Source organism: Ovis aries, chromosome 26, assembly GCF_016772045.2.
Source record: "Ovis aries strain OAR_USU_Benz2616 breed Rambouillet chromosome 26, ARS-UI_Ramb_v3.0, whole genome shotgun sequence".
NCBI classification, from domain to species: Eukaryota; Metazoa; Chordata; class Mammalia; order Artiodactyla; family Bovidae; genus Ovis; species Ovis aries.
In genome coordinates this window covers 39487338-39511333 of record NC_056079.1, presented here as the reverse complement: position 1 = coordinate 39511333, position 23996 = coordinate 39487338, and the positions used below count along the sequence as shown (strand labels likewise).

At 35.3% G+C, this 23996-nt stretch overlaps 1 protein-coding gene across 8 annotated transcripts in view; it reads right to left on the bottom strand.

Annotated features, from left to right (window-relative positions):
- Positions 1-23996, bottom strand: part of TOP2B (DNA topoisomerase II beta) — a 96165-nt gene that overhangs the window by 24141 nt on the left and 48028 nt on the right. For 4 of the 8 annotated variants that reach the window (XM_060407104.1, XM_042241493.2, XM_060407103.1 and 1 more), the window contains 17 exons: positions 23735-23890; positions 22703-22793; positions 21318-21381; positions 17063-17208; positions 16138-16235; positions 15232-15444; positions 11872-12045; positions 10376-10477; positions 10153-10290; positions 6220-6358; positions 5748-5905; positions 5476-5601; positions 4247-4357; positions 4060-4165; positions 1745-1854; positions 1071-1163; positions 860-974 (listed from right to left, as the gene is read on the bottom strand). In XM_060407104.1, coding sequence (XP_060263087.1) covers positions 860-974; positions 1071-1163; positions 1745-1854; positions 4060-4165; positions 4247-4357; positions 5476-5601; positions 5748-5905; positions 6220-6358; positions 10153-10290; positions 10376-10477; positions 11872-12045; positions 15232-15444; positions 16138-16235; positions 17063-17208; positions 21318-21381; positions 22703-22790 — 1981 coding nt within the window. In that variant the 5' untranslated portion in view covers positions 22791-22793; positions 23735-23890. Of the gene's footprint in view, positions 1-859; positions 975-1070; positions 1164-1744; positions 1855-4059; positions 4358-5475; positions 5602-5747; positions 5906-6219; positions 6359-10152; positions 10291-10375; positions 10478-11871; positions 12046-15231; positions 15445-16137; positions 16236-17062; positions 17209-21317; positions 21382-22702; positions 22794-23734; positions 23906-23996 lie in introns of all 8 variants that reach the window. The other 4 variants (XM_027962625.3, XM_042241492.2, XM_060407101.1 and 1 more) reach the window with 2 other exon arrangements.

Genomic DNA, 23996 nt, shown 5'->3' with positions numbered 1-23996 from the left:
GGTGAACTTTCCAGTGGATCCCAGCTGTCGTCATTACCATGGGCCCAGAGCATAGCAGAAGCAAAAGGATAATAAAACATGGCCACTTTTCTTGAGAATTTTATAATCTAATTGAGGAGGCAAAACTAACATAAGTAAAATAAGAGGCACACAACTACTGGCATAGAAGTTGACAGCACCTGAGACCAATTTCGACTGCAACTTCTAACGAAGACTTCAGAGACTGGATGTGACCGAAAGCTAGAATTAGATAGATTATAGAACCATCTGTTTTAGCTGAAAAACCAAGGGACATAAAGATAAACTAATTTTTTAAAAGTTATAAAATCAAAACACTCTAGATAAAAGACTAAAATCTGCTCCAACTACTCGGTAGCAGTCTAATTTTTTTGTCACGTTAGATAAGCTAAAGCATTAAATTTGGGGAACTGAGGTCTATGGCCATACCACCCTGAATGAGATTTATCTTGTCTGATCTTGAAAACTAAGTAGGGTTGGGCCTGGTTAGTAGTTGGATGGGAGGTTCCGGGTACTGAGGAGTAAAGGTACTTTTAAAATTTGGTCTGATAAATACTCTGGAACTTACCAAAATCACATTTTACTTTTTATTTTAAAAAGTCTCCAATAAGTTGGAGCTAAAACTTCAAAAATTTGCAAGCTATTAATAATTTATTTAGAAACTCAAAAAGGCCTTAAGATTCAAATTAAAGACTATAAAATATTTCAAAACTTCTAAAACATCTCAAAAGCAACTTTAGAATTTTAAAAATTATTATAAGGATGGGTTAAAATACATGAAATTAAAATACGCTCAATAACATTCAAAAATGAAAAAGCTTCTTAAACAAAAGCTACTTACCATCAACAAGAGATGGTATAGATCTTTCATTGTCTGAGTTTGAGAAAAGAATCAATTCCTTGTTGATGAAATCATTATAAGTCAAATGCTTGGTTGCTGTACCATATAAGAATTGCTAAGGGAAAAGTCACACAGCAATTATGTCATTATTACTACATGGATTTTTAGCCTTTCTCTTTCTTCCCCCAGATCACAGCTCTTTATGACTAACCTCTGGTAAGCCATGTAACCTACGCTGTCTCCGATCTTCCATAAAGTTCGTTAACCATTCTTTTCTGTCATCGATCTTCTTCTTACTGAATGCCTGAAAAATTCCAGATAATTTAATACATTAAAAAAAATTAATTTCACTATAGAATTAAAATTTATAAAAGCAAATAATTAATTATTAATTTCTGGGAAATTATACAGTCTTTTCCAATACACTTCTATCAAAAATACATTTGAATAGAGGTCTCTGAATTAAAGAACTATGAAAGCAGAGCATAATCTGAGGTGATGGGGAATGACACTAAGATTAACTAGGCTGGGCTTAGAATTAAAAAGAGACATACCACAGCAAGCCAAGACTGGGAGGGGGAGGATGGCAGACAGAGGAAAAGGATACTGGGAGAGATTTTTTTAATTTTTAATTGGAGTTTAGTTGCTTTACAATGCTTTGTCGGTTTCTGCTGTACAACATGAGTCCGCCATAAGTATACAGGTATGCCCTCCCTCTGAAGCCTCCCTCCCTCCCTCCCCCATCACAGAGCATCGAACTAGGCTCCCTGTGCTCTATAGCAGTGAACTACCTTACGCGTGGTAGTACATGCAAGTCAATGCGACTCTCTCTCAATGCATTCCCCACCCCTCTGTCTAGAGAGATTTCTTAATTAACTTTGTTACCAAGGTAATGGCAGCATCATCTTCAGGACCAGCATATCTAAATAAGATACGGTGCCTTTCCATGTCAGCAAAGTATTCCTTGGCTTCCTTAGCTGTACTGGTACCCAACCCTGCACAATTTTTAAAATGAAAGTAAAAATAAGCCAGACAGAAAGAAAAAGACAAATACTGTATGATCTCACTTGTATGTGGAAACTAAAAAAAACAAAAGTCAAACTCATAGTAACACAGAGTAGAATAGTGGTTACCAGGGGCTGAGGGAAGAGGGAAATAGAGAGATGTCAGTCAAAAGTACAAACTTTCAGTTATGAAATGAATAAATTCTGGAGAATCTAATTACAGCATAATGCCTATAGTTAATAACACCATACTGCATATATGAAAATTACTTAGAATAGACATTAAATGTTCTCTCAAAAAAAAAAAAAGCTATAGAAATTAACAAAATCCAGAATGTGGGAAATGATATAGGACAAACTATCCAACTTTTTAAACAAATAAATCACAAGGAAAACAGAAAAACAATATAATAAGATTTAATAGACCTATGAACCAAATTCACTGTGTGGGCTCTGTTTGGATCCTGATTAAAAAAAAAAAAAATATATATATATATATATATATATATAAATGAACATTTTTAATATAGTCAGGAGAATTTTAACAGATTGAATATTTAAGGTTATTAAAGAAAGGTATGATAATGGTATGATGGGCAGCAAAAAATTCTTTTAGAAATACATACTAAAGTACTATATAAATTAATTATATTATTAATGCCTGGAATTTATTAGGTTGGTACAAAAGTAACTGAGGTTTTAGACCATGAATTTTAAATCACTGTAATTAGGCTCAAACACATCTTTATTAATCAAAATAGGAACCAGTACAATCAATACAGTTTTGCCAACAAGAAATGCTTGTTTATTCTTATAGCATAAAAATTGGTGCTTCAGGAATCAACAAGCTCTTAGGAAGCATTTTCTGCCTCCTGCTTGTTGTGGAAGCAGTTTCCCTGCAAAAAAGTTGTTGAGATGCTTGAAGAAGTGGTAGTTAATTAGTGAGAAGTCGGTGAATATGGTGGGTGAGGTAAAACTTCATAGCTCAATTTGTTCAACTTTTGAAGCGCTGGCTGTGTGACAACGGTTGAGCACTGCTGTGGACAACTGGGCCCGTTCTGCTGACCAATACCAGCTGCTAGCATCGCAGTTTCTGATGCAGCTTATCGATTTGCTGAGCATACTTCTCAGATGTAATGGTTTTGCCAGGATTCAGAAAGCTGTAATGAATCAGATGGACAGTAGACCACCAAACAGTGAACATTTTTTTGGTGCAAGTCTGGCTTTGAGAAGTGCTTTGAAACTTCTTCTCAGACCAGCCACTGAGCTGATCGTCGCTGGTTGTCATATAAAATCCATTTTTCATCACACGTCACAACCCGATCAAGAAATGGTTAGTTCTTATTGCACAGCACAAGAGAAGACAACTTCAAAATGATGATTTTTAAAATTTTTGTTCAGCTCATGGGCACCCACTTATCGAGCTTTGTCCACCTTTCCAATTTGCTTCTAATGCCAAATGGCCATAGAACGGTCACTGTTGAGTCCTTCAGCAACTTCTTATGTAGTTGTGAGAAAATCAGCTTAAGAGATGACTCTCAGCTGGTCACTGTCACCTTCTGATGGCCGGCCACTGTGCTCATCGTCACAGCTCTCGTCTCCTTTGCAAAACTTCTTGAACCACAGCTGCACTGTACGTTTGTTAGTAGTTCCTGGGCCAAATGTGTTATTGATGTTACAAGTTGTCGCCACTGCTTTACAACCCATTTGAACCTGAATAAGAAAACTGCTCAAATTTGCTTTTTGTCTAACATCATCTCCACAGTCCAAAATCAATATATAATAAATAACAAGTAACAAGTCATTAACGAAAAGAACATATAGCAAGAAATGCACAGTAAAATGATGTATAATATAACCACATTTATTTAAGAATGTACTCCAATATCAAATGACAAAGTTCAACAAAGGAAAACTGCAATTACTTTTGCACCAACGTAATATTTCAAACTAATGGGAAGGCGATGAGAAGAGTTCAGATGAAACAAGATTGTTCATGAAATGATGACACTTAAGTACATGGGAAGCCCATTAACCTATTCTACTTACATAAAATTTTCCATAATAACTCTTTAAAAATCAGCAATAGTTGTTTTTGAAAGCTTTTAACTTTCAAAATATTTTATAATGCTCTCTTAACAGGAAATTTATGTCAATAGTTAAGTTCACAAAATTTAAGTGTTTTAGAATACAGACCTTTGTAGTATTTTATTTTCCAGGCTTTCTGGTTTTCTATATGTTTTTTCCACTCATCAAATTCAGGAATACTGTAGAAGGAAAGTTCCTGCTTATTTTTGCTAGCCTTAAATGAATAATAAAAAAAATTAGTTTTTCTGCTACCATTTAAGACCATAGTATAAAAGTATATTAATGTAAATAGTACCTTTACAATAGGGGTAATGAACTCTTCAAGAAAACCATGCTTCAAAAGTGATGGCCAATTGTGATGGATGAAATTAATAAGCAGGCCTTTTATGTGAGAACCATCTTGATCCTAAATAAGTATCAGTAAAGAATGTCATGATAATTTTATGAAATATAATTACTTATATAATCAAATTTTTTAATATATGAATGCAGCAATGAGGCAAAATTCCATTCACATTTTAGAACTGCATTGTACAAAACAGATTATTCTTTGGATGATTAAAGAATTTCTTTCTTAAAATTCAAATAAAGAATATAGCTATGTGATAAACTGAATCTTTCTGTTGCTATAAAACATACTACCATTATCTTTTTTATAGTTTCCCCAGATTTCACTAGAAGACAGAAATACAAGAAACACAGTTATAATGCCACTTCACTGAAAGGAGAAATCTATGGAATACAAGTATTCACAAGTCTTCTCTTAACATAAAAACTGATAAATTTCTGCTTAAAACTACACAGCAGCTTCTCAGTTGAAGATTTTCCTACAAATGCTTTCAGTTAGAGTACATGAGACACAAGCAGTTGGATGGATATGAAACTATTCAATTTTATGTGTATGCTCAGTAAACTCAGTCATGTCCAACTCTGCGACCCCCTGAACTGCAGCCCACCAGGCTCCTCTGCCATGGGTATTCTCCAGGCAAGAATGCTGGAATGGAAAACCGGAAGATCTCCCAGGGGATCTTCCCAACCCAGGGACTGAACTCAGGTCTCCCACACTGCAGGCGGCTTCTTTACCATCAGAGCCACCAGGGAAGCATATGAAACTCTTCAGTTTTCTAGTTCTTGCCTAATTATTGCCATTTTACTATTCAAATCCTCCTAGTTTTTTGTGAATCCCCAATTATGCTATCATAAACAAATATTAGACATCTTCCTAAATTTCACCATTTCCTTCCTGTTTACAGGCAAGCTTCAATGTCATAATACTGCAGTGTGTTCGACTCTTTCCAGATTTACTGAATTTAAAAACAGTTTAAAATAACTAACCAAAAAGGTCGCTACCATAAATTAGATAATGTAAAATGTACTTCACACAAACCCTGCCATTAAATAATATTATTCCCCTTGAAGTATAATCATTTTCAATTTACTATCTTGGAACAAATCTCATGAAACAAATATCCAAAGGACATTCTAAAAAAGAGATGTTTTATTATGTGGCAACTCTTAACCAACCTGATCAGTCATAATCATAATCTTTCCATAGCGCAAAGTTTTCAGAGATTCTGCATCATCATAACTTTTCTTATATTGTAGACCAACTATTTTAATAATATTGTTTATTTCTGCATTTTCCATGATCTGTGCAAAAATGAAAAGAATTGCAAGTATTTTAAAGTGTCAAAATATACAAAAGATGAGTCAGAATTGACACATAAAAACACAACAATTTTAGTTAAAGTAATAAATTGTCATAGACACATGTGGGTACATATGTAGATACACACCTGTTTGTGAGAAGCTTCCCGCACGTTAAGAATCTTTCCCCTGAGGGGAAAGACACCATATCTGTCCCTCCCGATCACACCTAATCCAGACACGGCCAGGGACTTGGCAGAGTCTCCTTCTGTCAGGATCAGCGTGCACTCCAGGGAATGTTTGCCACCTAAGAGAGATGAGCAACGATACATACTCCACATCTCCTAATCTTACCAATGAAAAGCATGAAACCAAAAAATTAACAATCACAATGATAGTAAAACATTGTAAAGAGTCATCTTATATTATGCTCAGTATAATGTAAAAATGAGGCACATTTTATTGAAGTTTTATCCCCCCAAAATTGTAATATGTGTTATATGTGACAATTTTAGTGAAATTATCCTCTGAAAATAAAATCCTATATATGTGGAAAATTAAAACCATCTATAACTGAATAAAAACTTAAAATCTAAAAACCAAACAAAAACTGAATCTTACCAGCATCATTAGCATCGTCCAATTTGGGAATACCTTTGATTTTACTGTACTTTACTGATGAACACTTCTTGTTCAGCTGTGTCTGAGCCTTAAATTTCACCCAGTTCAGGATACTTTCTACAATGCCACAGTTAGAGGCCTAAAAATCAAAGAAGCAAGCAAGAAGTTCACACCTAATGTAATACTTGGAATCTGGGCAGTTGTAATGCAAAATGATAAGGATATATGACGGCAAATTATTCTAATTACAGTAAATTAATTGAGGCAGCTAATCACCATAACCTATTATATGGAAATGTAAACACATGAGAAAAAGGCAACTTTACCACATGTGAAAAAAATTTTATTAGAATAAACTCCATAAGAAATATACACAGCTTTTGTTACAAGTTAGTTTTGTTAAAATGAACACAGTAAAGGCTGATCCACCTATGAATTTACTACCTGGGCAATTATAGACACTGACATTTCTGATATCCTTCAACACAAAAACATGAATCTGGAATTCACTATGACAAAAAAAATATTAACATGAAGGGAGTATCAGGATAAACTTAAGAACTTATGAATAGTCCTTATTTTTTAAAGAGCTTGGTGATAAGGATTCTAACATTATACATGTGTGTCATTCTGCAGTGAGTTAATGGGCGATACGATGTCAAACTCTACTCCCTGAAAAAAGTAAAGCGTCTCCAAGTTTGAGTTATTTTTCATCAACCTGGGTAGTTTGATTATAGGTGTATGAAATAAGTTTTCTGGAACGTTTCAAATATAAAAAGAAGTGAACTATGTTATCAAATCTAAACCTCCTTTCCCAAAAATGAAAAAGTATAAAAATTAAAATCAAATTACTTTATAAAAAGAACAACTGTGAAGAGGGGAGAAATTTGGGAAATGATTAGCATCAGGTCAGCGGTATTCAGAATTCATTACAATCAGACCCAAAAGTACTATTCTATAGGCCTTTAGCTAAACCTAAAAATCAACTTTTGTTTTTGTTCATGAGACCCTACCTTTGAAATTCCAATACCAAAATTTGATAAAAATGTTATTTCTATTGAAATATTACACAATATTCCTCCAAAAAAACTAAAAACTTTCAAAGAGGAGGGGCTGTAATTTATTTATCTCTACATTCCCAGGGCAAACATAAAGGCACTTAATATATATATGTTTGGTGGCACTGGTGAACAAGAGAAACGAGGCAAAGCTTATTCAGAAAAAACTATAAAAAATTATTAGCAGCCACAAGTTCAGTTCAGTCGCTCAGTCATGTCCGACTCTTTGCGACTCCATGAATCGCAGCATGCCTGGTCTTCCTGTCCATCACCAACTCCCGGAGTTCACTCAGACTCTCGTCCATCGAGTTGGTGATGCCATCCAGCCATCTTATCCCCTTCTCCTCCTGCCCCCAATCCCTCCCAGCATCAGCGTCTTTTCCAATGAGTCAACTCTTCACATCAGGTGGCCAAAGTACAGCATCATTTTAGCCTCATTCCTTCCAAAGAAATCCCAGGGTTGATCTCCCTCAGAATGGACTGGTTGGATCTCCTTGCAGTCCAAGGGACTCTCAAGAGTCTTCTCCAACACCACAGTTCAAAAGCATCAATTCTTCGGCACTCAGCTTTCTTCACAGTCCAACTCTCACATCCATACATGACTACTGGAAAACCATAGCCTTGACTAGATGGACCTTTGTCGGCAAAGTAATGTCTCTGCTTTTCAATATGCTATCCAGGTTGGTCATAACTTTTCTTCCAAGGAGTAAGTGTCTTTTAATTTCATGGCTGCAGTCACCATCTGCAGTGATTTTGGAGCCCAAAACAATAAAGTCTGACACTGTTTCCACTGTTTCCCCATCTATTTCCCATGAAGTTGATGGGACCGGATGCCATGATCTTCGTTTTCTGAATGTTGAGCTTTAAGCCAACTTTTTCACTCTCCTCTTTCACTTTCATCAAGAGGCTTTTTAGTTTCTCTTCACTTTCTGCCATAAGGGTGGTGTCATCTGCATATCTGAGGTTAGTGATATTTATTCTGGCAATCTTGATCCCAGCTTGTGTTTCTTCCAGCCCAGCGTTTCTCATGATGTACTCTGCATAGAAGTTAAATAAGCAGGGTGACAATATACAGCCTTGATGTACTCCTTTTCCTATCTGGAACCAGTCTGTTGTTCCATGTCCAGTTCTAACTGTTGCTTCCTGACGTGCATATAGGTTTCTTAAGAGGTAGGTCAGGTGGTCTGGTATTCCCATCTCTTTCAGAATTTTCCACAGTTTATTGTGATCCACACAGTCAAAGGCTTTGGCATAGTCAATAAAGCAGAAATAGATGTTTTTCTGGAACTCTCTTGCTTTTTCCATGATCCAGCGGATGTTGGCAATTTGATCTCTGGTTCCTCTGCCTTTTCTAAAACCAGCTTGAACATCTGGAAGTTTACAGTTCACATACTGCTGAAGCTTGGCTTGGAGAATTTTGAGCAGTACTAGCGTGTGAAATGAGTGCAACTGTGTGGTAGTTTGAGCATTCTTTGGCATTGCCTTTCTTTGGGATTGGAATGAAAACTGACCTTTTCCAGTCCTGTGGCCACTGATGAGTTTTCCAAATTTGCTGGCAGATTGAGTGCAGCACTTTCACAGCATTATCTTTCAGGATCTGAAATAGTTCAACTGGAATTCCATCACCTCCACTAGCTTTATTCTTAGTGATGCTTCCTAAGGCCCACTTGACTTCACGTTCCAGGATGTCAGCTCTAGGTGAGTGATCATACCATCGTGATTGTCCGGGTTGTAAAGATCTTTTTGTACAGTTCTTCTGTGAATTCTTGCCACCTCTTCTTAATACCTTCTGCTTCTGTTAGGTCCATACCATTTCTGTCCTTTATCGAGCCCATCTTTGCATGAAATGTTCCCTTGGTATCTCTAATTTTCTTGAAGAGATCTCTCGTCTTTCCCATTCTGTTTTCCTCTATTTCTTTGCATTGATCACTGAAGAAGGCTTTCTCATCTCTCCTTGCTATTCTTTGGAACTCTGCATTCAGATGCTTATCTCTTTCCTTTTCTCCTTTGCTTTTCACTTCTCTTCTATTCACAGCTATTTGTAAAGCCTCCCCAGACAGCCATTTTGCTTTTTTTGCGTTTCTTTTCCATGGGGATGGTCTTGATCCTTGTCTCCTGTACAATGTCACGAACCTCTGTCCATAGTTCATCAGGCACTCTATCAGATCTAGTTCCTTAAATCTATTTCTCACTTCCACTGTATAATCATAAGGGATTTGATTTAGGTCATACCTGAATGGTCTAGTGGTTTTCCCTACTTTCTTCAATTTAAGTCTGAATTTGGCAATAAGGAGTTCATGATCTGAGCCAGTCAGCTCCTGGTCTTGTTTTTGTTGACTGTATAGAGCAGCCACAAGGCTTAGTTATAAATCTAAGATTTATTATTTATATTTTCATCTTGTTTCAGAAAGGTTAAGGCAGCCTAAATAAATATGTGCTAAGTAAAATGAAAAAAAAAATATGTAGAATATGGTAAATTTTATGTTAGACATATGTTACCATAATTTTTTAAGTTACATCTACAAAATCAGTAGATGAATTTGAAAGGAATGGAAAAGATGAAGACAGGAGTCCTGTGAGGACCTGTACATTTTTTAGAGGCAAAACTGGCTTTTTAAAGACCAATGCAAACTGAAAACATAATTAGTTACATGATTCCCTACTTTAAAGCTTGGCAAAATAATCAACTGTTTTATGAAACAGTGTCTATCTAACCTTTGAAGTTTTCAGAATCAAGCATTTTGGTTTTTAGGATAAGTATGCCTGTATCTGCAGTTAAAATAACAAACTAATCAGAATAAATAAATCAAGAAAACTACTTAATCAACTCTAAATTAAACAAAAAACACTGAAAAGTAATATACGTTTTACTCACTGCTTTAAAAAATTTTTCTGATAGTTGGCATTTGGATCCAAAACTTTTGGGCTGCAAAGTCATGTTTTCCTTAGTCTGAGAATCAAAAGTTGGATTTTCAATAAGGCAGTTAATAAAAACCCATATATGATTTTTTACCTGTTGAAAACATATCCAAAGAAAGGTCAATATCAGAATTGATTATTACTTAACAATTCAACAGAACATATAAAACATCACCTACTTGAAATGGTTTCACTGACACACCAGCTTTGTTCTTTTTCTTAACCACTTCAATCAGTTTACCAACAACTTGGTCTACTACATAATCCACATGCCGTCCACCCTAAAGAGGAAAAAAAAAAAAAAGAATACAAAATCTTCTATAATTAAGGCAGCAAAACAGTAACATTCACATTTTTCTAGAGTGAGCATTTAATCTTCAACACAACTTTTTTAAGTTAGTATGACTATATTACTCACCCTATATATCAGAGGTAATATGATAAGTCTCAGAAGGAAAGAGCTGGGATTTAAAACATAGTCCTTTTGGCCACAGAGCTAATTAGCAACTCTATATAACTCCCCACCAAGTGAAAACAACGAAAGAGAGACACGGAGGTGAGAATGAACACTGGCCTGGTGGTAGCGATGGCGCTCACAAGACTGCCACTTAGGGACCATGGTAGCCATCAACAGTGTCTTCCCTTTCATGTTCTGGGCAAATCCAACTGCGTTTTTAACTGGCAACATGTCCAGTTACAAAGATTTACCAATCTCCCTTGCAGGTAAAGGGACCCTTGACCCAGTTTTAGCCAGAGAAGCTAGCAGAGGTCCACTGGATCAGGTTTCCAGGAACAATACTGAATTCCTGATAAAAGCGGAGAGATATAATTCACATACGCATTTGTCCAACTTCACTCTCTCCTTAGGACTTAGAAAGGTGCAGCAGACATATCAAAGGCATGAAAATGAAAGCCACATGCTAAGAGAGGCAGAAAAGCAAGCAAGCCAGGAAGAGAACAGGACCCTGTTGACACTGTAAAGTCACAGAACCAGACTAAGACTGCATGCCATCAGTCCCCAGAAGAGGAAAAGGAAAACCTTCACATGTCTACAAACCACTGCATACTAGGTTTCTATTACACATAATAAAATGCAATCCAATCTGATACAGGATTTCTGTTGACTAGAAAAAGTGATGCTAGATGATAAAAAAATAAGTTCAAACTTGAACAAGAGTGACAAAGTGATAGCTCATGGCTTTATTCTAAAATACACACTTATATTGCCCAATATTTCATTATGGTCAATGGATAAACGCATATAGATGAGAAGAATTTCATTTGATTTGGAAATTTAAAAGCCTACAAAAAAGGTTCAAACTCCTTAGAACCACAGGTAAGGTATTTCACGATGTGATCTCAAAACAGACTCATCTCTTATTATTTGTTCTTTTACACTCAAAACTCAGAACACAGAACAAGGAATTTGTTATCATTCTAAATTCCATAAAATACAAATGTATTCAACTATAAGTTCTAATCATGTAAATTTATTTCTCAGTGGACGCTTAAATAAACTGTAAGACAGATATTTCATAGAAAATACACTTTTATTTTCATAAGTCAATTTTGATTTCACAAAAGCAGGGTGGAGGGGTATTCTTTGTTGTTTTATCTTGTTTTTAATGAAGACTGTTCTACAACCGACTTGGAAACAAAGAATTAGTGTACTTACTTTTGTTGTTGCAATGCTATTTACAAAGCTGATTTGCTGGAATCCTTTTTCACTCAATGTGAGACAAACGTCCCATCTTTCATTTGCAAGTTCATGAATAACTTTTAGGGCCACTCCAGTTTCATCCAATTTGTCTTTCACATAAAGATCTACGTAACTGCGAAATCCATTTACCTAAAATTTGGAAAACAAAAACAATGAACAATTCCTCTTGCACTGGCAGCTGAACTAGGTGAACACCAGCCAGTTTAGACATGTAGAAGGGAAGGCTCAAAGAAGTTTTCTTCTCCTTTATAAGAAAAGAGTTGGTTAAACAACAAATTTTCTATGCATCTTCAAAAACTTGAGATCGCAGGACAGCTGAGCATCCCAAGTCTGAAGAGAGACAGGTGTTTGTAGGGAGACACAGAACCTAAATCATTTGCTTATCTGGGCAGAAGCTGCTTGGTGTGCTATAAGCCCATAGGAACCTGGAACCAGAGCTTCTGATGAATTTCTCTCTATAGACAAGTGTGGACTAGTGTGTGTGTGAAGCCCCTGAAGTCTGGTCAGAAGGGGGTCCTAGTCTTTTGCAGGCCTTTCCTCACAGTAGGTCAGAAAGGATTTAGAAAGAGTGACCCTCATGGGGCCAGGTGGAGAACAGCAGCCACTAGGAATTCAACCCAGACCCTTCACCCTTATCAGAAAAGAAAAAAGAAGAATGGCTTACTTCACAGGGGGAAGGACACTGCTGGAAAGCAGTGGTGAAATACCACCAGAGCTGGGATAAAGTACTTCTGCCCAGCCCCACACCTCCTATGCCCATCTTATTTACATCTTAAAAAGGCTTATCCTGCAGGGCACAGGAGGAGAGCACTGGTGTGACCTGATGCAACCAGAGGAAAACAGAGGACAAAGGGAACGTCTCCACCTCAAGCGGAGGCATAGACACTCCTGAGAAGGCTAAACCCCGAGACACAGGCCCTGAGCAGTCCAAAGCCTGAGACTAATCAGATATGGGGGTCTCTCACAACCTATACCCAGGCCAGCAGGCCTCCAACTGTAACAGCGGTTTCCAGCTGGAAGACCAGCAGCTCCAAGGCAAGCCCGAAAGCATAGAGAAAGGACAAGATAGAATCTGAAGTATCTGGTGCCCACAGCAACAACAGACCTCACCACTAGTAACTGCAGCAACAACAGCCTGCAAACACAGCCCGCTCCCTGTACAGATTAATATAAATCCTCATACTAAAGCCTATTCACACCATATTTACTATGCTATGCGACATAGCTGGTGTTCAACAGAATCTCAAAAGGTATGCCAAAAGGCAAGGGGAAAACACAGTCGGAAAAGACAAATCAATCATCAGAACTTAGATATGTCGCAGATGTTTTAGCTATCAGATAGGGCTTTTGGCTACCTGATGCAAAGAGCCAAATCATTAGAAAAGACCCTGATGCGGGGAAAGACTAAAAGGGCAAGAGGAGAAGGAAGGGGACAGAGGACGAGATGGCTGGATGGCATCTGACTCAATGGACACAAGTCTGAGCAAAGTGTGGGAGAGAGTGAAGGGCAGGGAAGCCTGGCATGCTGCAGCGCATAGACTCACAAAGAGTCAGACACAACTTAGCAACTGAACAACAACAATGCCTAACAGGTTAAAGGCTCTTGTGGAAGTTGCATATTGTCTAATATATATTGTCTAATATGCAACTTCAGCAGAGAGACAGAACCTTTAAGAATGAATCAAATGCAAATGCTAGAAATTAAGAAAAGCAGAAGACACAAAGAATGCCTTTGGCAGGCTCAGAAGTAAACTTGACCCAGTAGAGGAAAAAGTCAATGAACTTGAAAATATAGCAACAGAAATCAAACAAACTGAAACTCAAAGAGAAAACAGAGTGAGTAAAGCGGAGTAAAGCATCCAAGAGCACGGGTCCTACAATTCATGCATAATTAGACTCCCAGAAGGAGAAGGAAGAGCAGCACGTTCAGAAATAACAGCCAAAATTTTCCCAAAATTAGTGACAGACACCAAACAACAGATCCAATAAGCTCAGGAGACGCCAAACAGAATTAAGTACCAAAAAAAAACCACCCCAAAACAACAACAACAAAACCTATATATACAACTGAGTATATCATACTCGAAAGACAAATAGAAAATCTTCTAGGCAGGGGGAGGAAAAAGAAACCTTACCAACAGAGAAAGGATAGGGGTCACAGCGGACACCATGCAAGCAAGAAGACAACAGAGTGGCATTTTTAAGTGCTAAAAAAAAACAGCTGTTGACTGTGATTCTATACTCAGTGAAACTCTGCATCCTTTCAAGTGAAGGAAAAAATTCTCTCAGACAATCATAAACTGAGGGAAGCTATTATCAGCAAAGGTATCCACAGGAAATAAATATTAAAGAAAAATCTCCAGCCAGAAGGAATATGAAACAGATCAGAAACTTAGGCCTACAACAAGAAATTAAGAGCAGCGGAAATGGAATAAAAGAAGGTAAACTATTTTTTTTATTGCTCTAAAGTATAACTGACTGCTTAAAGCAGTAGCAACATCATCGAGTCAGAAACTTGACACAGTTTAAAAAAAAAAAATCAATGAACTTGACTGTGGAAATATTTCTGCCATAACTTTTCCAAATATTTCTTCCTCCTCATTCTCTCTCTTCTTCTGTTGTTTAGAGAATATGCCAAAGCGAAATGTATGATGAAGAGGGCACAGGGACAGAGAGGAGGACCTGGGGATACACTGTCATAAAGTTTTTGCTCTACACACCAAGTGACAAAAAAAGGGGGACTCAAATTATTTACAAACGAGTATTATAAACCCTAAGATAATCACTAAAGAAGTTTTAAAAATAAGAATAATAAGTAAAGAGGATTCTTAGGGGGCACAGTGGTAAAAATTTGCCTGCCAATCAATGCAGGAGACATGGATTCAATCCCTGGGTTGGGAAGACCCCCTAGAGAAGGAAATGGCAAGCACTCCAGTATTCTTGCCTGAAAACTCCCATGGACAGAGGAGCCCGGCAGGCTACAGTCCACGGGGCCTCAAAGAGTCAGATAAGTGAGCAACCAAGAACATGCACACACACGATAAGTAAATAGAGAAGATAAAATGAAATCATTTTTTAAAAATGCTGAATTAAAACCAAAGAAGGCAGGATACAAGGACATAAGTAACCAAGAACAAATACAATAAATCAACATATAACAAGATGGTAAGCTTTAATCCAAATGTATCAATAATTACTTTAAATGTCAATCATCTAAACACGCTTGTTAAAAGAGACTAACAATTTAAAAAGCAAGATCTAACTACAGGCTGTCTACAAATTAACAAAGCACGAGTTATTTTGGAAGACACTTACGGGCAATTTCTTCCCATTGAACATGACCTTGACCCCCTTGCAGGAGCCAGCCAAATCATAAGCTCTTCTGGTCATGAGAGCTACGATATCCCTGTCAAGTTTCTCCATCTTAAATTTGGACAGATCTGGTTGGAATGTTATACATGTGTAATCTTCACCATCAAAATGTTTAATTTTGGCTTCAGAAGTCTTCATCATATTATTCATCCATGTCTTTTAAAAGAAAAAATATTTAAATATTTCTATTGTGCTTCTATATTAGATAATACATAAAGACTCAGCTAATGAAATACATTCATTTACCACAACTAGAATAATTTTCCAACTTTCACAACAAACCAATCCTTAAAACTATACTATAAATGAAGAAATTTTAGATAAAACTATTATAACAACCTCATGCTGAAAATAAGCAAAATCAACTGAACAGCTTTATATATTGTTAATTAAATCTTTCAAAATCTACAAATGACCATACACAAAATTATACAAAAATAAAAAGGTACAATGCTTTTCTCACAAAACTATTTTAGCTTATGTAAAATTTTCAAAGGTCTACAAAAGTGAAATATAAAAATTTGAAATATAATGATTAATCAACAAGGAAATTTTCAAACATGCTAAGTGGGTGCATTTCAATTAGACTGCAAGGTTCAAGACATTTTCCCTATTGGTTAAACACGTTAAAAAGAAGTCTGTCAAATAAAGCATTTTGTTTTAAAGGAATGGGAGGAAAATGGATTTACATAAAATCTCCCAAGCATTCTGTAGCCTTTTTACTCTGATGACTTGCTTAACTTAAAATAATAATTTATATAGGTATCTAAGGTATTATACAGGTATTACCTTGGCAAAGCAACAAACATGATTATTCTTAAGAAAGAATTGGTCACACTTCTATCATACCTGCTTAAAACTATGTTTGTATTCTTTGCAAGCAGTTTCTACTGTAAACTTTGTACTGAAAATATTACAAAGTTTTGCACCATAACCATTGCGACCACCTGTAAGAACAATTAAATGTGAAAGGTTTAATGAAAACAATTTTAAAGGGACTTTGTTAACTCACGTACCATAGGGCACGTCTGTTGCAAAACAGTTTCCACTTTTTAATCATTGATTGAATATTTCAAAGCATATTTAGATTTTTCATTTAAAGAAACATACAATTAAGATTTAGCACATACAGTAATATAATTAAAATACACATTTTGTAGATTATCTTCATAACAATTTAAAAAGAATTAAGCACTGTATCTTCAAACAATCCAGTAAGTCTACGTGAGTGTGAATCTGAGCTTTCTATCACAGTCACTTCTATTACAAAACTCTAATCTATGAACTTTCTAGAACTTTGGTTTTGGAAAAAAATCATCTTCAGGGAAATGTAAGTAAGTAGCAAAACAACTGGCTATGGTCAAAGCACTTTCAACTCTATAGAGTCTAGACTTTCAATCTTGACTCAAAGAAAATGGTTCAAAAGTAATTTAATTGATGACACGGTGCTTATGTAAAAACAAATTCACACATACAGGAATCATATGCATCTTACTCTCATCAGTACTCTAATTCAAAACCCAAACTATCAGCCAGGTTAGACAGAGTTCCAGGAGTTCTAGCAGAAGTCAATGTACTACCAGTTAAGCGTCTATAATCAAGACAACAGTAATACATGATAGTTTTTATAGATATTAATTCTAAAAAGGATTTTCTCACAACAAAACTAGAAAAGCTCCCTTTTCTGTAATATCATATAGAAATAGTAACAGACTTCTACGTTAAGAGAACAGTATTTCTCAATAAAAATTCCGATCAGCCATTCAGACTTTACCTGTTACTTTTTTCTCATCATCGTCATAGTTACTGGATGTTAAAAGCTGTCCAAAAATTAATGCAGGAACATAAACTTTCTCTACTTTGTGTTCTACTACTGGAATGCCTTTCCCATTATTCCAAATGCTTATAATGTTAGATTCACTGTAAATAAACAAGCAGAGTTTGGAGCTTAAAATAGTTTAAAGATAAATCAATTAATTTCCATCAAAAGTAAAGTGACCCAGAATAAACATGAATGATTACAAGCAAAAGGCCAGCCATTACCAATTGGAAGACACTCACTCATCTTTCAAGAAAACCCTTGCTGAGGACACACGTTACCATCCCTGAGTCGTAAGTCTAACTAGGGTCAATAAGTTCTGCAGGTGATACTGCAAAAGTCTCCCAAGAAAACAAAACTCTTCTCAACAGTAAAAGCAGAGAAGCTTGTATAAGAAGCTAGCTATCAATTCCACTTTCTCTTCATACATAGGAGCCATGACCTTTATGCTTCTTCCCGCCAGTCGACCCCCTGTGACCACAGGCTCTACGGGGCTAGCAGCCACTGCCACTTTCACCTCCCACCAGACTGCTGAGGAGTGCAGACAGCAAAGGAAAGCTGCCTAGAATATGTCCCACTCTCCATCTAAATGTTAGAGGGTCCTTATACTGTAGCAATCACTGTTAGACTAAAAAGCACATCATTTTCTTTCCCAAAATCAGCAAACCAACTTTTCTTTCCCTCACTTTTCACAATACAGGTTCAACTCTCTGAATCAGAGACTCAACTTTTCTTTCCCTCACTTTTAACAATATGAGTTCAACTCTCCGAATCATGTGGACTCAAATTTTGTTATTTTTATTCATATCTCCTGATCATTAAGAGATGAGTTTAATGTTTTAAACTTAGTTTGTCCTATTAGATTTGTTTCATCACTATCCAATCTTCCTTCATTCCAAATGCCATTGTATGAGTCTAAATTAGTTATCACCTTAAATACTGATTACTGTAACACAGCTAAGAACAGAATTAGCCACTCCCTTTAAATACATTCTTCATAACAATGATGGACTTACCACAGCTTTCATAACACTATTTTTTGCACCAGGACACAGCAGTAGCTCCATGTTTTCTATGAAATCAAGCTTAGCAGTCCTCTATTGCATGTTTAAGGCCGTTATGCATACCCCTACTTGCAGTCAAACTGAACTACTGTTCTCCAACATGCATCATATTTTCCTTCAAGTCAGTTTTCCTTCAATACAGTTTTATTACTTTATTACAGTTTTACTCAGTCTCAATTCTTTCATTTCTTCATCGTCTTTCCTTTGCCTATAAAATCCTTTTCTTCTCTGTCTAGCCAAATTTTACTTTAACTTCAATAATCAATTTATGACTTCTGTCCTCCCAGCCTAAAATAATGTTTTCCAACATTCCTTATATTGAAACTGGCCAATAAAAAAATCTAAATTATTTACTAGGGACCTCAGGACATAATTAGGTTATCTAATGTGTGGCTATACACTCTTTACAGAATACACAGCTAAATATTTAAATATGTAACAGTTCAAATGAGCTACTGTACTTTACCTTGCATGTCCCATATCCCAAGGTCAAGAGTGAAGTCTTAAAAACAAGGGCCCTGTATTGCATTATTTTTTTAAATATCGAAATAGTTCCTAGCTTGAGTTTAAAACCTGTAACTTATTTTTTTTTTTACACAAGACACTTCATGGAGTTTAAAACTAATAGAGAACAATTCTGAAGGAAACAAAGAAAGATAATGGATGGAAAATTATAGATCTTAAACATCTCAGAATGACACTAAAGTCAATATACTCATGAAAAAAATCCTTAAAATCTTTTCATCCTTAGTATATATAGTACTATAATTAAAATAAGGCACTTTGTAAATTCATTATCTTCACAGTTTCAAAAAAATAAGACGATACCTCATACATTCTATAAGCCTATATGAGTATGAAACTAAAACTTTCTATCAAAGTCACCTCTCTATTAAAAAATTTCAGTTTATTTAACTTCTGAGGTCTGGAACTTATTTCTATAATCTCTAAACAATGATTCAGAATTATATAACTGCATTTTTCGCTCCATCAATAATCTTCACAGAAGTATTAAAAGAATGATGTGCTTGAATAAGCTACAAATAAAATTCCAGAATAATTAAAGCTAAAAAGAAACTTGGGAAACAAGCTGAATATCCAATATTCATCAACTGGAAAGAGGTTAATTAATGATATACTGACATAATACTTAAGGATAGTTAAAAGAATTAAGTAGATTTATGTAAGTTAATAAGGAAGGCTGTCCTCAGTATGTAAAATAGAAAGGTACAAAGTAGTATATAGAAAGCAATTTTTAAAATGTATACATACTGTATATTCTCTATGAGTGTCCATTTTTTGGAAAGCTACAGCTTTAAGAATTTCAACCCTAAATAAATAAGAATACTTAAGCTAGAGAAATAATTAGAACTCTGGTTACTGTGCTTTTCACATGTGTTAGTTTTTAATCAAATTGATGCCGTCAAGTAAGCTGTTTCAATACTAACCATTACACTATACTGTTTAATGGGTTTTAGACTCCCCTGTGAGAAGTTGCTTCAAATTCTCTAGCTTCTTATAACTGCAGTCCAAATCCTGTACAGCATCCCTTGCTGACCTATTCCTGTGTCTTTTACAACTATGGCTTTGTACTTAATCTCCACGTCACAGAGTACTATCGAAAGAGGAATAGTAAGAGCTAACCTAGATGGGGTATACTCTACATTTGACCCATTCACTATTAAAATGTAACCTTTCTTTTACACAAAGAGTTCATGAACACACATGCACAAAGAAAAATAAAATCTGCTACATAAAAGAATGCAAAAGAGAAAGAGCACTAGTTACCCAGAATTACTTTATCCAGAATCTGGAATAAAGTAAAGCTTGTCACTATGAGCCACTATTTGGTCTACATAACTATTTTATAGCTCACTTCTTAATCACTTCGCTATAATGGGATTCTATCTAAGCTGTTTTTTAACTGCACATTGCTGGATCAATGTGGCCAAAACAATTAAGATAAAAGAATCAAATAACTGTAACCATGTTCATCAAGAATGTATTTTTAAAAAGGACTTCCTTAGTTTTCAGTCAGTTCTGATTTTTAAAAAAGCATGAAGATATTAAACATTAAACATCTATTACTCCATACTACCCTCCTAAAATATACTCATTTTTAACTGACAATTTCCTAACTATGGAAGAAAAGAAATCTTGACAGCTAAAATTTCCTTAAAACTATCTTAAATGTCTGCATAAGTTGTAAATTTTAAGTGTCCGTCATACCATACCACTTACTGTTAAGTATGCATCTTACCATATAAATTCTCAGTATAGTGTATTCATTATAGAATGATGAAAGTAAAAAATAAGAAAGGAAGAAAAAGAAAATCAAGAACTTTAATAGTATAGTTATGTAGTAATATTTTCATATAAGATATAGTCAACTTCATTGTATAACCAAATATAAATTATATTTTTATTATATCATTTATCTTAACCATGCCCTCTGAAATTAGATTATTGACAATAAAGTTGTAACTGAATTATTAAACTTTCATGTTAAGGAAAAAATCTTAAAATCATGCTAACCTACTAATGAAATTACAAGGGATAAATATAATATCTTACAAAAGGCATACTGGTGAAACTAGCATAAACATAAAAACTGTATTTTGAACTTAGAACTTTATTATTTTTACACGTCCCTCAGTCCTCCAAAAAGAAAAAAGTCACCATAGTGATTAGCTGAATACCCGGTACATATTCTATACTGCCAGCAGTTCCCAATTTACAAATGATGTTATAAATAATGGAAAAGCCTAAATGTTGGTTGTGAAAGAATACATTTAATCCATAATGTAACTGGAATAGTACTAATGATAGTGCACTTGACCTTGAGTACCAAAGCAAAAGGAAAAAATACCCAGTGATTATTCTAGCAGCTGAAACAGCATCCACAGCACCAGAGAAGGAGAAAAATGGTCTCCGAGAGCTCCCATCAGAAAGTACTTTGGAGAAAAAGACTCTGAACAACAGAGGAATCTAAGAGGACAGCATTCTGGCTAAAAGAGGTAAGAATAACAGGGTCTCGAGCAATAGGAAACTAACTATATGAATTATTCATTTGAGACATGTTCGTAAACTGGGACTATCTGAATAAAACAGCTTAGCATAAAAAATTAAATTTGAAATATACTTACGGATCAATAGAAACTTTAATACAGGTCATGTTCTTATCCCTCTGTTTATTATCAGCTGCATTAACTACAAAAATAAATATTTTGGTGAGTAATATATAAAAAGTCATAGTAAACAGACACACATGACATAAATAAACATATGGCTGCCAGCGCATCACTGCTGAACATACATATTCACATACGGCAATAGTTAGAGAGAGTAGCTACTGGTAACTTCTATTACAAGACCGTATTTTCCAAATAATATTCTTAAATTTTTTTATGTCACACTAAATTACTATTATGTCTTCTACAAAACAAGGTGTGGGGTAGGTGGGGGAATGATTTTGTGATATATAAAAACAAACATTTGCAGTTTACAATCCCCTATCCAGGCCTAAAAGTTAAAAATCGGGTTTAATTATATTTTATCTTGGTAACAAATAACTACTTTCTCTTGATCTCCTTCAATAAACTACTGATTTTATAGATAGAATGAGCTGAAACCAGTTGTTTTTGAATTAGAAAGGCACTCTTTAGCATCCACAGAAATCACAATACTAAATGCTATGAACTATAACTGATAATATTTGCATACATTAATCATGGCTTCAGTAAAATTTGAGCACAAGCTAGCTGTAAAACTGAACTTCAATCACAGAAGGAATATGTTCCTGATAAACACTGTATAACCTAAAAGTAAAACTGGCAGATAGTTGTGAGATGAGCAAAAGTACAAAACTTACAAAACTAAGTAACCAGTTTTACTCTCCTTTCTTTTTCCCAAAGATGAAAAGCAGCTTCCAGAGACCCACACAACCCTGGCAGGAAACCCAGTGGCACTGATGCATCTGTGAGGCTAAAAACATTCCCAAAGTCTGAGTACTCCCCAGGAGTCAATTTCACATCAACATTTCATTGTGACTGAATTAACTGTGTGATTTGGAAAGCACAGAGGTATTTGGAACAAGGGTTGTTAAACCTGGTTGCCCAACAGAAATAAATACCTAATGTGCTGTTTAGAAACACAATTTTATGTGTCTCACCCAAAACTAACTGAATCTGCAAAGATCAGGCCCTGGAATCTATCTTTAACATCCCCTCCCTGGTGACTGGGATGCAATCAACCCCAAGACAACTGCACAGACAGGACCACACACTAACCTTGGGGTTACTGACCAAGCACAATACACGCATTTCACAGATGAACAGACCAAACACAAAGACATAATGTCCAGAAATATGAACATATTACAGCAGGTAACAGATTTTCTAAAGAATATTTATACTCAACATAAAAACCTGAGACATGCCTCTAAAATTTATAAGTTTGGCTTTACATACACAGGAACATTATAAATGATATCAATAGAAACAAATTCATTAAATCTTAAACAAATACTCACCCAAAATTTCATCAAAGATCTTATATAACCCCGGCACAAAGGTAACCTCTCTGCAATTCATTCCTACATCTTCATCATATACCCACATGAGCTGCATTGAGAAAGACATTCAAAAGAATTTATAGAGTAAAATTTTACAAAACATAAGCCTGTATTTGTCACCTACACTGTAAATACTTAGGTCTTCAAAGTAGAAAAACATATTACTTCAGTCACAAGCAACCTTACTGAATCCATATTCAATTTAAATAGCCTATAAATTGAGAAATTGTTTGTTTTATATCAAGTCTGTCTTTTTATTCATAAAGTCAGCTTTAATGTAAGGCACCAAAAATTGTTAATAACTATTTAAATATGGAACTAGCCAGAAAGTTCATTCAGGTTTTTCCCCAAGGTGTTATGAAACCTAAACGAACTTTTTGGCCAATAAAACAGGAAAAAAACCAAATCATATTTACTTTATATTTTTGCTTCCCGTTTTATATTTTCTAATAAATAAGCAGCATGGAGTAAAACAACATGAATGCAGCATGATGTTAGAGTCAAAGATACCTAGCTATGAATCCCAGCTCTCACTAGTTGAGGGATCTGAGCAAGTCACTTAAAAAAAAAAGAGAGAGAAATCTATCTAAACTTCAGTGTCTTATAGAATGAAGAAAATAGTGCCTGCTTTCCAAAATTGCTAGAATCAAATAAGATATTAACTGTAAACCAAGTAAGTATTAAACAATATCAATGTGTACATACAAATTCTATAATTTAAAATAAACCACAGCCAGAACTTAAGAACTTTTAAGAAGTTCATACAGCACCATTTCACTATACACATCCCCACACTCTACACTTCTGTTTTTACCTCTAGTTTTATACTCTCTAGAAGGAAATGGAGACATTTCTGCCTCTTAGATCGCGCTCCCTGCTTTGTGTTATTACTAGAGACATGAAATTATGTATTCACAAGCCATATAATCACAAAAGTGGTATTCAGTAGATACAGATATACATCTAATCTCAGTAAAATTTAATAACTACCTGTGTCAATGGCTCCACTGACCCAATGTACGTATCAGGACGAAGGAGAATATGTTCGAGTTGTGTCTTTTTCTGATACACTCTCTCGACAGACAACTTCTTTGAAGAATCATTTTTGTTTGCAGTTTCTGACTCTTCCTTTTTTGTAGCATTGTTCTGATCAAAAAGAGTCTAAAATTAACCAAAAAATCAAATTTAAATAACCTACCAAAGGGTAAACTAAAATGTATATGGACACATGACATTATTTTGTTGTTAAAGA